Genomic DNA, 12,883 nt, shown 5'->3' with positions numbered 1-12,883 from the left:
TCCCTCCATCTTCCTGCTTTACCCTGTATCTGCTTTTAGGCTGCAGCATAATGCACACTGAGGTGGCTATATGGCCCTAAAGCCAAATCTTCAGTCCTTTAAAAAAAAAAAGAAAAAGAATAATCTCGGACACATGATCATCAACAGATGTCTCCCATTCTGCCTTGCATTTGTCAGAACAGAAAAAAGAACAGTCAACTTACCAGCACTCACAGGGTCACTACTGCAAGGATGAGAGTGCCCAAACTGTTACGGGATACATAGTGCTGGCAGTCAGCTACAGCATGGACTGACTGCAGACCTGCAAGAGCACAGGCAGAATGCCTCTGACAAAGCTGCCCTCTGCAGATGAGCTGAAGTTGCACCACTTATCCTATCAGGAGTAGAGGGCTGAACAAACAGACCGCCATCCTGAACATGTGTCGGACCCTGTTAGGGAGGAAAGCATTTTCCAATCACCACATCTGCCCTCAGAGCACAGAGGACTACCAGTGCGGGCACTGCTGTGCTGGAATTCCTAAAAACCCAATTTTTACAGATCAAAATCTTTGAGAAAAGCAAAACGCTTCTGTTACCAGGAAAAGACAGAGCACTTGCTGGATATCCCACATAGGCAGGGGTTCATTTAGCTAAAAGCCTGAAAATAAAGTCAATTCCAGCACCTTTCCCGCATCCAACAGCATTCCTTACTGCAACACAAACACAATTATCCTGCTCTCACTGTGTTCAGTACACTTAAAGCCCTTAGGGCAATGAGAACCCTGATGCTGGCCTGGGCCCAGATGAAATGGTCAGCCCAGTTCCACCCCATTCCCTTTTTTCCATTTTGCCAATTACTGATATGCAAGATCCATATTTCACAAGCCATAACATATATTTTTTTGAAGATACTTAACAATAGATATTTAACAGCCAGAGCTTACTTGACCTCAGAAGCCTTGCTCCCATCCAAAGAATTCACTGCCACCCAAAATGAGCAGGAAATCACTTCAGGAGGAAATTTATGAAGGGATGGGAGGCCAGAGTGCCAAAGAAATTGAAAGCGACAACAGTCTATTTCGTATGCTGACTGCTTCTCACTCAGTGCTCAGCTTTTAGCACGATATACACACCACATTTAAACAAATGATGGGTTGGTTTTTTTTGTTTCTCTTTTTAAAACATTCTGGCTGTTTGGGAGGTATTTTTTATTTTCTGGAATCTTCAAGAAAAATCAGCCTTTCATCCTCTGAGTCAAAGATAAGAAACCATGATCTTGGCATCAATGCCACCCCCCATTACCTGATCAGAAATCAATACACTGCCCAGCATCCCTGGTGACATATTTGAAGCTACACTCTTAGAATACACGTGAGTGAGGCAATGGCTCCATTCCAGAAACACATATTGTTACCAAGAGCAGAGTATGGCCCCTAGTTTTACCCTAGTTTAAAATATATTTTACAAATGCATTCCTACAAATCTGATCACCGCAAAACATATAGTGGTTTTAAAATGGCAGAAAGTTGAATTCAAACAACTCAATTTTTGAACCAGTGAGAAACATGGGCAACTTTAAAACAATAAAAAGTCTCAGATACAGACATTTGTGAAATATACATGCGCACACACTCTCGTGCACACATACCCCCACGTACTTCACTCAGTGTCAGATTAAGATTACACAAGGCAATTTTCAAGGTTGCATTTACAACCACAATGACAAGAACAGCATTTTTGAGGTAGCTGAAGTCAAAGAGCAAACCACAGCACGAAGAAACAGGTGCTCACACTCACACCGAGCCCACTCTTTGGAGACACGTTATCATGTGCGCAGGGGCGTGTGTTGAAGAGGCACGTGTTCCACGGGGAATGAAGTTCAGCAACACTGGAGACCTGATTAAACTATTCTCCAGAGAAGCTCATGTTGGGAGACCAGATGCACAATCAGGGGACCACGACTTAAATCACTGCACATCAGCTGAGCTGTGGTAACAGTCTCGGTGCTCTTGGTCTGCGGCAGTTCTACCGACAGCTCTGTCTCACGTGCACTGAAGCAAGTACAACTGTGGCAGTTGAAGATGTTATTACTCAGAGCTGTCTGTCCCACTTCTCTCCTAGATGCTACTGTTGGTAGAAAGGTACGTGTGTACCCGTATCTCGCCTGCTCCAGTTTGCAGCCTAGCATTCAAGTTCAAGCCCACCCCCACAGTATTACTTGCCACTGGACTGTGAACAGGAGCAGCAGAGACACACACTTGAGTTCCCTTCTTCAGGTGCAATAACATTTTTGCCACATTAATAGTGCAGAGATGTCAAACTGCCACAGCTTGAATCACCAGACTTCATCTCTCGGAGCCCTTTGCTAGCTTACAATGAAAGGAGTTGAGCTAACCTCACAGCAAATGCCAGGCAATGTGGGCATAAGGGGATAAGAGCTGCGGCTGGCTGACAAACTGGCTCAGCCACAGGAACTGGATCATGTCCAGAGAGCTTGATCCTGCCCAAATTATAAAACTGTGTGAAACACACTCATACACACACACACACAATGTAGTATTTTCATCAAGAAGCTTTCTACAAATCAACTGTTTGCATGATTACTGCTGAGTCTTGAAGATGGGATGGAAATTATGGCAAGATGTTTTTCAAAGGTAGAAAGAAGAAAAAATCAACCTCCTACAATTAGGTCTCTGTTGTGTAATTGCTGTATGAGAGAGACGGCACAGATGAGAAGTTGTTATTCCACTGTCTTCCTCCAGCATTCTGCTGCAACTCTGCCTGCTCTTTATATTTGCTCAGAAGATTTTTGGCTTCTTGCAGATCCTGAGAAGAGTTTTCCCCGTATTCTTCTTTCAGCCACTGCCTGAACTGCAGAAATTGAACATACATATAAAATATGATGAAACAATAACATGAGACTGATGCAGAAGTAATACTCCCTCCCATTCTACAGAATTTCAAGAGCCTTTAAGAACACAAGTAGTTTAAAGAAAAGCGCTCCAAAGAAAAGCATGACCTTCAATAGCAGCCCAGAATAGATAGGCACAGGAACACACATTTGAAGTCACAGAGATCCCTTATATCCCCTAAAATGACACACTGGCTTAACAGCTTGGCTGACTGGAGTAATACAGAGTAAGGAACACCCACCAGGCAAGGATGTCCTGGACTTAAAAGCACCCTCCTCCTGTTACATATACAATGAGATGAATAAGCACGGAAGCTAACGCAATCAGCCAACCTGCCCAAGTCACAACAGGCCGTAAGAAGGCTGCAGATCAGAAAGTGAACCACTCATAAGGGTTTTTCATCCTGAGCCCACAAACACCAGTAGTAAAAAATGTACTGTAAATAATCAGGAAAGGTATCTTCCAGGAAGAAAAAGACCAGGAGCTTTAAAAGCTATAGAATAGGATCCTATATGTTACTGATACAAATCACTGAATATGGTACATGGTAGCAGATGTACCAGGTCCAGCTGAAGGCCAATCCAGCTCTGTGTCTTGGTATGAGAGTAGCCAGATGCAAATGCTGAAGAAAGAATCAGGCAATGGCAGGGCAATAATGCTGGGACCTTTCCCCTGCTTATTTCCTCATCTTCCAGCAATTTTCAAGCTCAGCTTCCAAAGGCTGAGGCAGTATCTTTGTGTTTGATAGCGACAAATTAATTTTTCTGCCATGAGATCACTTTCTGAATCCACAAATTTTTACTGTGAAATATCTGGATGCCAACAAGCTCCGTGAGTACATATTGCTTTAAAACCCCTCCTTTTCCTTGTCTGGGACCTTCCAATTGATAGCTCCCTCTCACATTACAGGGAAGAGCAGAAATCACACCTGCTCTTTTTCTTTATTCCACTCAACTTTATAGACTTTTATCATATCCTTCTCTGTCATTTCTTTGCCAGTTGAAGAATCTGAGTCCACTTAATCATTCCTGACTATCTTGTTGCTCTTCTCTGCAGAAGGAGCAAGCAGACACAGACCCCAGCTGTTCTGTCCCAGTGGGGATAATATTCCTGTGATCACTTTTCAAGCCTTAACTTTCTTAGCTTTGCCTGGTTTGGGGCTAACGGACAGCTTTATCCGTAAGATCATTTACTAGGACACTGAGACACAAGACCTCAACACAGTTCCTCCCTCCCATTCCTAAAACATCATAAGGTCTCGAGTCAAACCTGAAGCCTCAGGCTACCATGTGGAAGTTTGGAATTGGTACAAACCATGTTATGATCTTAGTGACCCCTTACTGTAAGACCAAGATCAAAAGGACCCCATTCCAGAAACCCCACAGGATACCACCCTGTAGCGGTACAGCAAAACACCCAATGCTGCTGAAATCAGAAAAAAGTTCACGCCCTTGGCAGATGGCATTATTCCACTGAAATCAGGTGTGTAAACAGACACCTGCTAAGGATGTGGTTGCTGTTAAGAGACAGTAGGAAACTACAGCGCAGCCAGTGACTACAGGTGGATATTTCTTTTTGCAACCTACTGCCTCCCCCTCAGTGAAAAAAGGCAGAATATGCCGTCCATGGTGGATGAAAAAAGAGAGACGTTACTGTCTTTATCAGGCTATTTGCATATAGCCTTAATTGTCATTGCTGTTAGCCCAGACCAATTAGAGTAGAAATGACTGTAAGGGAGGAAGGAGACAAGTCTGGAAAGTCCCCCTCTGACTTTTGTCTCTTAAAAATCAGTTACTCTACCATTTACACCAGCTCCAAACGATCCAGGAAACATTCAGTTAAATATTAAAAAAACGCAAATATTTACAGTTGCAAACTGCATCATGCAAAACAAATGGTAATTTCTAAACTCTGAGCTTTCTACAGCAGAATGACAGGGATGGAATAAAAAGAAAAAAAAAAACCAAAAAACCAAACACAACATCCTTTGCCTCACATATTTTACTTTCCGATGTTGATTTGCTTCTGTTGTTGTTATTGGTTTTTAATAAGCACAATAGGCACAAAAGCTCAGAGAACAGCAACATGCTGAGCAATGGAAAACAGTGGGGACGGCCAGAGTAGGTTGCTAACATAAGTGGAAGTCACCTATCACCCACGGGGAATGGGTCTTTTGTGTGGGACGGTTCTTTAAGGGTAAGAAACTAATTTTTGTTTTATGAAAACCACTTTGCAGTCTTACTGTTCCCTCAATTCTCTTAGTCCTACAAAGCCTCAAAGGCTAAGAAGAAAAAAAGGGTCAGATTTGAGACTGTTCTACACATCAGAAAATTTATTAAGTCTCAGCCACAGAAGGGGGGGGGGGGGGGGGGGGGGGGGGGGAGGGAGGAACACGACACTTAAGTCATAATGAGAACCTAGTTTAACTCCTGGATAGCAAACATTTCTGATTACGATTTCTTCCCTGCTCACTATTCCAAATGAATGTGTTGGGGGGAAACCCACTATTTTTATGCAACTGGCACTTATAGGTTGGTCTTTCTTCTGCATTCTCAGCAACTCAGTCTTCATTTTTTACCCCTCTAAAGGTGTCAGTCTTGTATTGTGTCTTAGCACACATTAAGCAATCACTAGATGGAGAGCACAGCCAGGCAGAAGGTGTGTTTAGATGTTGGGCTTTGTCTCTTCTCCCATCTGGCATTCCCCAATTCCTTCAGTTCTATTCGCACTTCCCATGTGGAGCGGGCTTGACAAAAAAGTCACTCCCTCAATGGAAAAAACACGGAGTCAGATAAACCACCCAGGCCTCAAAATAATGAGAAGTAGCCAGTGATCTGAGACTTGGGGTTGTGTTTTGCAGCTCATTTGTCTATAGTGCATTTACCTGATCAACATCGTGTTTTTCAAAGTCCTGTAGCTGCCTCTGGAAGCCCATGTTAGGATTGGCACAGGATCTCGCTGCACGGACAACAGACAGTGCATCTTCCCAACCAAAGTCTGTGATGGTCATGATGTAGGCCACCACCAATGTTACACTCCTGGAGACACCTGCAAGGCTGCATGAAAAAGGAGGTGCAATTAATGGAGGTAGTGCTGTACTTCATCTATCACAGTTGAAATCATCACTTCGCAACATCACAGCAGACTGCTGCGTTGCTTGCCACCAGGAAGAAATATTACACTGAGTTAAAAGGTTGTGGCGCTGCTTTTTCAAATACATCAGAACAAATCTGGGACAAGATCGAGAAAGTGAGCTCTGAATTCAACAACCTGGGGACAGTGCACACCTTCTAAGATAGATTTGGTTTTTAAAAAGCTAGAAATGTCACCCACTTTATTCTGCCTGCATAGATCAGAGCAGTGAAATAAGACTGTTCCCTCTCCACCGTGAATAAAGGCTTTAATGAACTTTAACTGAACAGTTAAAGTACGTATGTCTGGGTGCTTGAGCTCTTTTCCTCTTTCTGCTATCCATGCACTGTGCAACTTCAACTCTCAAGACTCCGGTTTCCCCACGTGAAACACTGGGATAAAGTAAGAATCATTCACTCTTACTGGTTTGGCAGCACTGGACAAAACACTCACAACCATTACTACTGTGAGTATAAAGAATGTGTTCGAGTTACATTTGTGCCAGACTTTCACTTGGCATTTCGAATATTTTATGCTTTTGAAATGCTTCACAAATTTAAATGTGTTTTTTAAAACTCTACCAGAATTCAGACAAATTATTCCTGTTTTACATACATGGAGACTGACCAAATGACTTGTATGCAGCCCTATCGTGAGTCAGTAGCAAACTGAGGATTTAGGCTCAGGGACTGTGTACAAGTCCAATGTTCAAATCACAAGATGACTCTGATTCCAGATATAGACTCAGATATGCCATTTGGACATACAGCACAAAGACTACAACCGATAGCACAGAGCAAGAAAAAACCCAGGGCGGGATTTCCTCTTCTATTGTCTACAGCCCCAGAAGCATCTCTCCAATCAGAGACTTGCTATTAACAAACACAACGTTTGAATGCTTCAGCAGTTCAAAGAAAAAAAAAAAATATCAATTTCTGTTCAGAGGAATTTTTTTTTAACATTTCTAAAGTCACCAAAATAGCTGTTATAGAAAATAATCAAATTATTAGGATTATGGAAATCACCTTTAGAAATACAGTGATTAAAATAATGGGAAAAAAACAATATGTCTATAGTCAATACATCTCTAGTCAAATCAATCCTACAAAAAGGTTTGATAAGAAGAGAAAGTTAAGAAGAATTTCTTAGGGTCCTTTTATCTCCAGGCAGCTGCCCACCCCAGTGACTCAAAAGTCCTGGCACGAGGCTTTAATCTTCTGGGGCTCGTCAAATAAAGGGGACATTTCAGTCCAAGAAGATTTTGCTATAAAATGGAAATGAACATTAACTTATCATTAAAATGATAAACATCCAAGCAAGGTAGAGAAACCCCCGTGAAGTTGTGGGTTTTTTGGCAAGTGATATACATACCAGTGAACTAGGCAGCCTTCACCTGTAAGCCGGCACTCATGGATAAATTTGATGCTCTCTCTGAAATGCCTTGCCCTGAAAACAGAAGCAGAAAGGGAATAAAGAAAGTGCTCTATTTAGTAAAATCACTACTTCGAAAAAGAGAAATGTACCTGAAAGCTCATTTATTGCTGTTTCTAGAATTTAGAACTGAATACAGGTCATACAAAGTAAAAGTTAGGGTCTGCCAATGAAATACAATACTCACTGACATAGTTATTCTCCACTCTACCTGAAGAAGAAACTGGTATCTTAGGTACTACAATGTGATAAACATTAACAAATGCTTTACTCTGATGACTGTCAAGTCTGTATTTCAGTTTGTGTTTTATTCCTCTTTAAACTAGTAACTTGATCTTGCATGTTCTTACATATGCTCAGACATCAGATGCAACTCAGCACAGCTACGTGAACAGTTCTCAAGGCATACTGCCTCTCAAAGAGACATCCACTACTCACTACCCAAACTTAAGCTTAACTTTGACTTCACCTCCTCCTTCAAACAGGTACTAAGACACAACTAAATGTTATGACTTTCTTCTTTGCAACATGAAGTCTTTCCTTTTTGACCCTGCTATGAAAAAAGTCTCAGTTCAAGCTCTGGCTTCTTCAGCTCCTTCCAGTGTCCTCCCCTCAGAGTGCAGGACCCCTTCTGGCTGCCCTTATTCAGGGTGTCAGCTAACCCCCTGCCTACAGCCTACCTTCTTTATAGCAGCGTAGGAGAAAATGTGGAGAAGATAAAGACTTAGTTTACAAACCTTAAGGTTTGTACTCTCGTTATCCTTTACACACGCCTCTTCATTGTAAGCGAGGCAAGTCTGAAGGAAAGTAACTGGGCAGCTGTGATCATCTCAGCAAGTCTGCAGCATTGCTCTTTACATCCCAGCTCATCCTGCCTCTGCCTTTCAGACTGTGAAGCCTTTGGGGCTGACTGCAATTTATCGCAGGTGCAAGCAGCACCTCTCCGTTCAACGCAGCTGGAGTTCACTGTGGCCTTTGAGCACTCCCGCAATTAAAGCTCACAAGCAGTAGCAATGTGTGCAACACCGACAGAGGAGAGAGCTTCTTAAGGGGCAGTCAGCACCAGGCTTACTGGCAAAGACAAACCTGAAAGCACACTGCGCTCAACACCCATGAAACACAACGTCCTGTATTCAAGATGTTTCCCCTCTCAGGGTGAATATTATACCACAAGTGTAAAAGAAAAAAACCTCAGCCCAGCACCAGCAGCCACACAAAAATCAGGAATACCCACATAAAAGGAAGCTTTCCTTCCTGCCTAACAGTGCAGCTGCTGATACTATAAACACTCAGACCCAGAGGAGGACAACAGTGATGCAACAGAGTGGCAGTGCCAATGGAACTTGCAAAGGCAATGATGTCTAAGCTGAAATACCCAAAAAGAGGAATCCCAAAGCCCAGGACTCCCTCTCCAAGGCAGTTCTTGCATCGCTGGACACAACATGGAGAATACAACTGGAGAAGAGTTTGCTGACTTATTTGGAACATCCCAAGGCCCAATGCAGCCCCAAGCTCTAGGGCAGCATGTCAGCTCAGGATTTTATGTTTCTCAAGAAACTGATCACGTATGTGGCATGAGTGAAGAAGAGGGAGAAGCGTCAGAAATGCACTTCTACTCAGACTGGCTCTCCAAAACATTTTCACTGGCTGAGTTTTAACAAATCACGGTGGTCAGGTCTGCCTGGGGGGCAAGAGCAGCTTCACATAAAGGAGCCCAGAGGACAAATAAGACATTGGGCTCTGTGTGCAAGAGGTGTTCCTATTGCACACTGAAGGAGTCCTTCTCTGAGACTAATGGATTCAGTCAAAGGAAACTTGTTTAGGGCTGGATTGACAACATCCCAATCTTCTCATACACCCATCTTCTCTCTTTCTCTAGAAAACAGTGCAGCTCCAAGCACCAGTGAATTCACTTCAATTCTAGCACAAGTTTTGGTTAAACACTTCAATGCTTTGGTTTAAAAAATATCTGCAAATGAGCATAACACCTTTGCAAGGTACTAAATATAGCTAGCAGTGAACTCCATTCACTCAGTTTTATTCAACCTTCCTTATTGCTGACACTCGGTCTGCTGAAACACTGTCAAGTGTAAATGTTTACAGGCATTCATGAAAACGAGAAGAGAAATAGCCAAGTCTAGAATTAGCGCTGCTCTATGGAACTATAGCCCCTCCTCACCCCGAGTCAGAGAAAAGGAGAAATGTACTACTCCTCTGCACCCCTATGGTATCAGGGTCTCTCATGAAAACTAAGATTGAGGACCAGTTAGCTGTGTAGCAAGGGCCAGACACAAAGAAGAATGGCAAGTCTTACATTAACCACAAAACAGTTGATTATCATCTGTAACAGGAAAGCACTTGACAAATGTGTTGATTTGCAGCCTATTTGTTGGACTGAACAGTTACTTCAAGACAATTTATTACATGCTATCTGGCTTTTACATCTCCTAGCTTAAAGCTGGGTCCTGAACTGCATCATCTTCACAGTGGGAAAACACCACAGGAAGAACCACTAGTACACTGCCCCTACCAGCATGTTGTAAAAGTTATCTAAACTTAGGCATTAGCAAGCTGGATAATCCAAAATTAGGCCAAGGGCAGAGTTATGATACCAGATGTACATACTCATTCATTGCTAGTCAGACTTCTATGAATATTATAAAGGCTAAAAAGAAAGCATTCCAAATCAGATAGGAAGAACCATCTTGATGTCTCTTTCTTTCGGCATTGTAAATGCAACAAAGACCCCCCTAGATTTCTTTTCTTAGTAGGTTATCTAGCTTCTGTATTAACACCATTAACAGCCTGACCATTGGAGGTTAGTTCCTTAGAAACACGTTGCCTAAGACAATTAGCTGGAACAGGACAGGAAAGGAAGATCTGATTTTTATAGCATTACCTTTTTAGCAACAGGTTCTATATGAGATGACATTTCTGGAGAAGTCAATGGCCTACGGTAAAATTCTCACAGTCCAGGGAAAACACTCATTTAACGGCGAGGAAGCACCTCGAGTCTCAAAAGCAACTGCTCGATTCCTATGCTTGGTAGGGGCAGAGCATGGGAGCAGAAGCAAGCTTTTGAGCCACCTAAGTGAACACCCACATGTTAACAGGGGAATCCCTGCTGTATTTCCCTGGCAATTCATTCCTCTGGAAGGCAGCTCCACTAAACAAGCTTACTAGGAGTAAACGTGCATTACACGCACAAGAAACCAAAGCTTCCCCTCACAAAAACTGAGCTGAAGAAGCGAATTAAGAGCTCACAGTCCCAAAATTCAGTGGGTAAAGGCTTTCACAGTTGGACCATATTAACCTGCCAGCAGTTGCAAAGTAGCAGCGAAGCTTCTAACAATCTTGCTATTGGGAGAGACAGACAAGACAGCAGTGTGTACCTGGTCAGTTGCGCCTGTCAACCATTGCTAAGAAAGCACAAGGACCTGCAATACAGAATGCTGCTTTTTTTTAATCCTGACACCACCAGAATCCCTCTTTTGGAAGAAGAGGGTAGATAGACAAAGATGTTGAAGAAGGACCAATTCCCTTTCCTGTTCCCCAGCTATCCCCCTGCACTTCTATATAGCATTGTGTCAAATCCTCACAGACTGAACAAAGACAGCTTCCTCTTGCTTTCAGAAGATTGTATGTGCAAAGCAAGCAACATTGCTACCAACAAGCATCATGGTTTGGGTTTACTTGAAGATCTAGACTGTATAAAGCAAAAAAGAAAAATCGGTTACTCATCAAGTTTTATTTTAAGTGATAAAATGTATCAGTATTAGAAGTAATGACGTTTGCTGGCAACCACCTGATACCAAAGCAAGTATTTTAGATGCCTGCAGCATAACAGAAACAATACTCATGCAAATATTGTATCTTCTTATTGACGCTTTAAGAGCTTTGGTACTGTGCCAGACAGCTCAAGCAACGGAGGTGGTTTTTCAATATAACTCCTTGACACTTAATGGGGAGGGAGGGGCTGAATTGTACATTGATTAATGTTCATCCCAAACTCCTTCCTTTATTTCCATTCCCAATTGGTCCAGACCTCTATTAACAAAGGAAGCAAATTTGCAAAATGTTTTCAGAAATGCTACAGATCTCAGAATACCAACAAACAATTAATATGACAACATGTGAATGTTTCCCTCTAATTTTTCCTTCCCAAAAGGATTTTTTTTTTTTTACATTTACTTATTTTTATTTATTTTAAGTATTAAGGCCACAAAAGTTGCCCATGACAAAGGCAATTAGCTGTCTGCTTTCTCATTACAGACCTGTCTTGAAATTTAGGGTTTTGGGGTGTTGTTTGTTGTGGGTTGGGGGGGGTGGTAGGGCTTTTTTTCCCCGTTCTCCTAAAATCACGACAGAAATACAGAATGAAAAAGGCAAATCACCACACATCAAGTGCCACGCTGGAATCTTTCTAGGGTACGAGAAACACATACTCTAAAAATATACCCCGAAAGCATGACCCGGAATATTGCTGTGATGTGAGAGAAAAGCAGTGCTACATTTCCTTCCGTAGCTAGCAGGCCTCTTTCAACTACTTGTTTCTCTACAAAACTTGGTAGCAGGATGTGGCTGAAACCCCCCTCCCCTCTCCCCAACATAAACAGTGAGCTCGAGAAGAAAGAGTTGGTCACCATCCAAGTTCTCTTACAAAACCTGTTTTGATTTCTCTTTGGAATCAAGGCTTGCTACGCTTAATGGTTCAAAACATTAAAACCAAAGGCAAGTCAATTAGCATTTCATGAACATTAGCAGAGATGAGAAAGAGCGAGGCTGGGACACCCCAGTTTCAGTACATATATCCTCAAGGCAAGAGTCACCGCAGGGCAGAAACTCCCCGCCATGCCAGCCTACTGCTAAGAGCAGCAGGGCCTTCTGAGGCAGGTTCAAGAAGTCCAGAGGAGATAGTTGCATGGGTAGTTTGCACACTGGGACTTTATCTTGAAGGCCCACTGTGAGGAATTTATTTCAACCCTTGAAGCACCAGGCTTCATACCTCCTTCAACTGTTTCCTTTTTGTTAATGGCTGGAGATAATGCTAACAAAAAAGAACAGCCAAGCAAAAAGATTTACAAAAAACAATGGCTAGAATAAACTGGGGCCAAATTAGGGCCAAATTAGGACCAGACTCACTAAGGAATTCCTGAAGTTTAATGCCACAAATGAAGAGTGTTTACATAGACTCTCCTACAAACCCTTACACACAAAAAACAGAGTCTGAACCAAAGTGGCTGGAATAAAGTGTTACTGTGTTTTCCTAATGGATTAAAAACCACATCTGTGTAATACTTGTGAGAGATCAGAATCAGATCTTTCAGCTTATTGTAAAACAGGCATCATGGTACTGATGGATTTCTGGGGTTTTGCAATTTATTTTTAAAGAAAACTTACAAGTTCTGCGAGGGTGAGTCAGCAGCAGG

General features: G+C 42.4%; 1 protein-coding gene across 1 annotated transcript in view; it reads right to left on the bottom strand.

Annotated features, from left to right (window-relative positions):
- Positions 1–1,995: 1,995 nt before the first annotated feature.
- Positions 1,996–12,883, bottom strand: part of DUSP22 (dual specificity phosphatase 22) — a 36,742-nt gene continuing 25,854 nt past the window's right edge. The window contains exons 5-8 of the mRNA XM_009885268.1: positions 12,855–12,879; positions 7,395–7,469; positions 5,776–5,947; positions 1,996–2,850 (exon numbers count right to left, since the gene is read on the bottom strand). Of these exons, the coding sequence (XP_009883570.1) occupies positions 2,665–2,850; positions 5,776–5,947; positions 7,395–7,469; positions 12,855–12,879 (458 nt within the window). The 3' untranslated portion in view covers positions 1,996–2,664. The remainder of the gene's footprint in view (positions 2,851–5,775; positions 5,948–7,394; positions 7,470–12,854; positions 12,880–12,883) is intronic.

Source organism: Charadrius vociferus, unplaced genomic scaffold (genome assembly GCF_000708025.1).
Source record: "Charadrius vociferus isolate BGI_N301 unplaced genomic scaffold, ASM70802v2 scaffold565, whole genome shotgun sequence".
In the NCBI taxonomy this organism is placed as follows: Eukaryota; Metazoa; Chordata; class Aves; order Charadriiformes; family Charadriidae; genus Charadrius; species Charadrius vociferus.
Note: the sequence above shows the minus strand (reverse complement) of the source record. Positions and strands in the feature narration are given on the sequence as shown.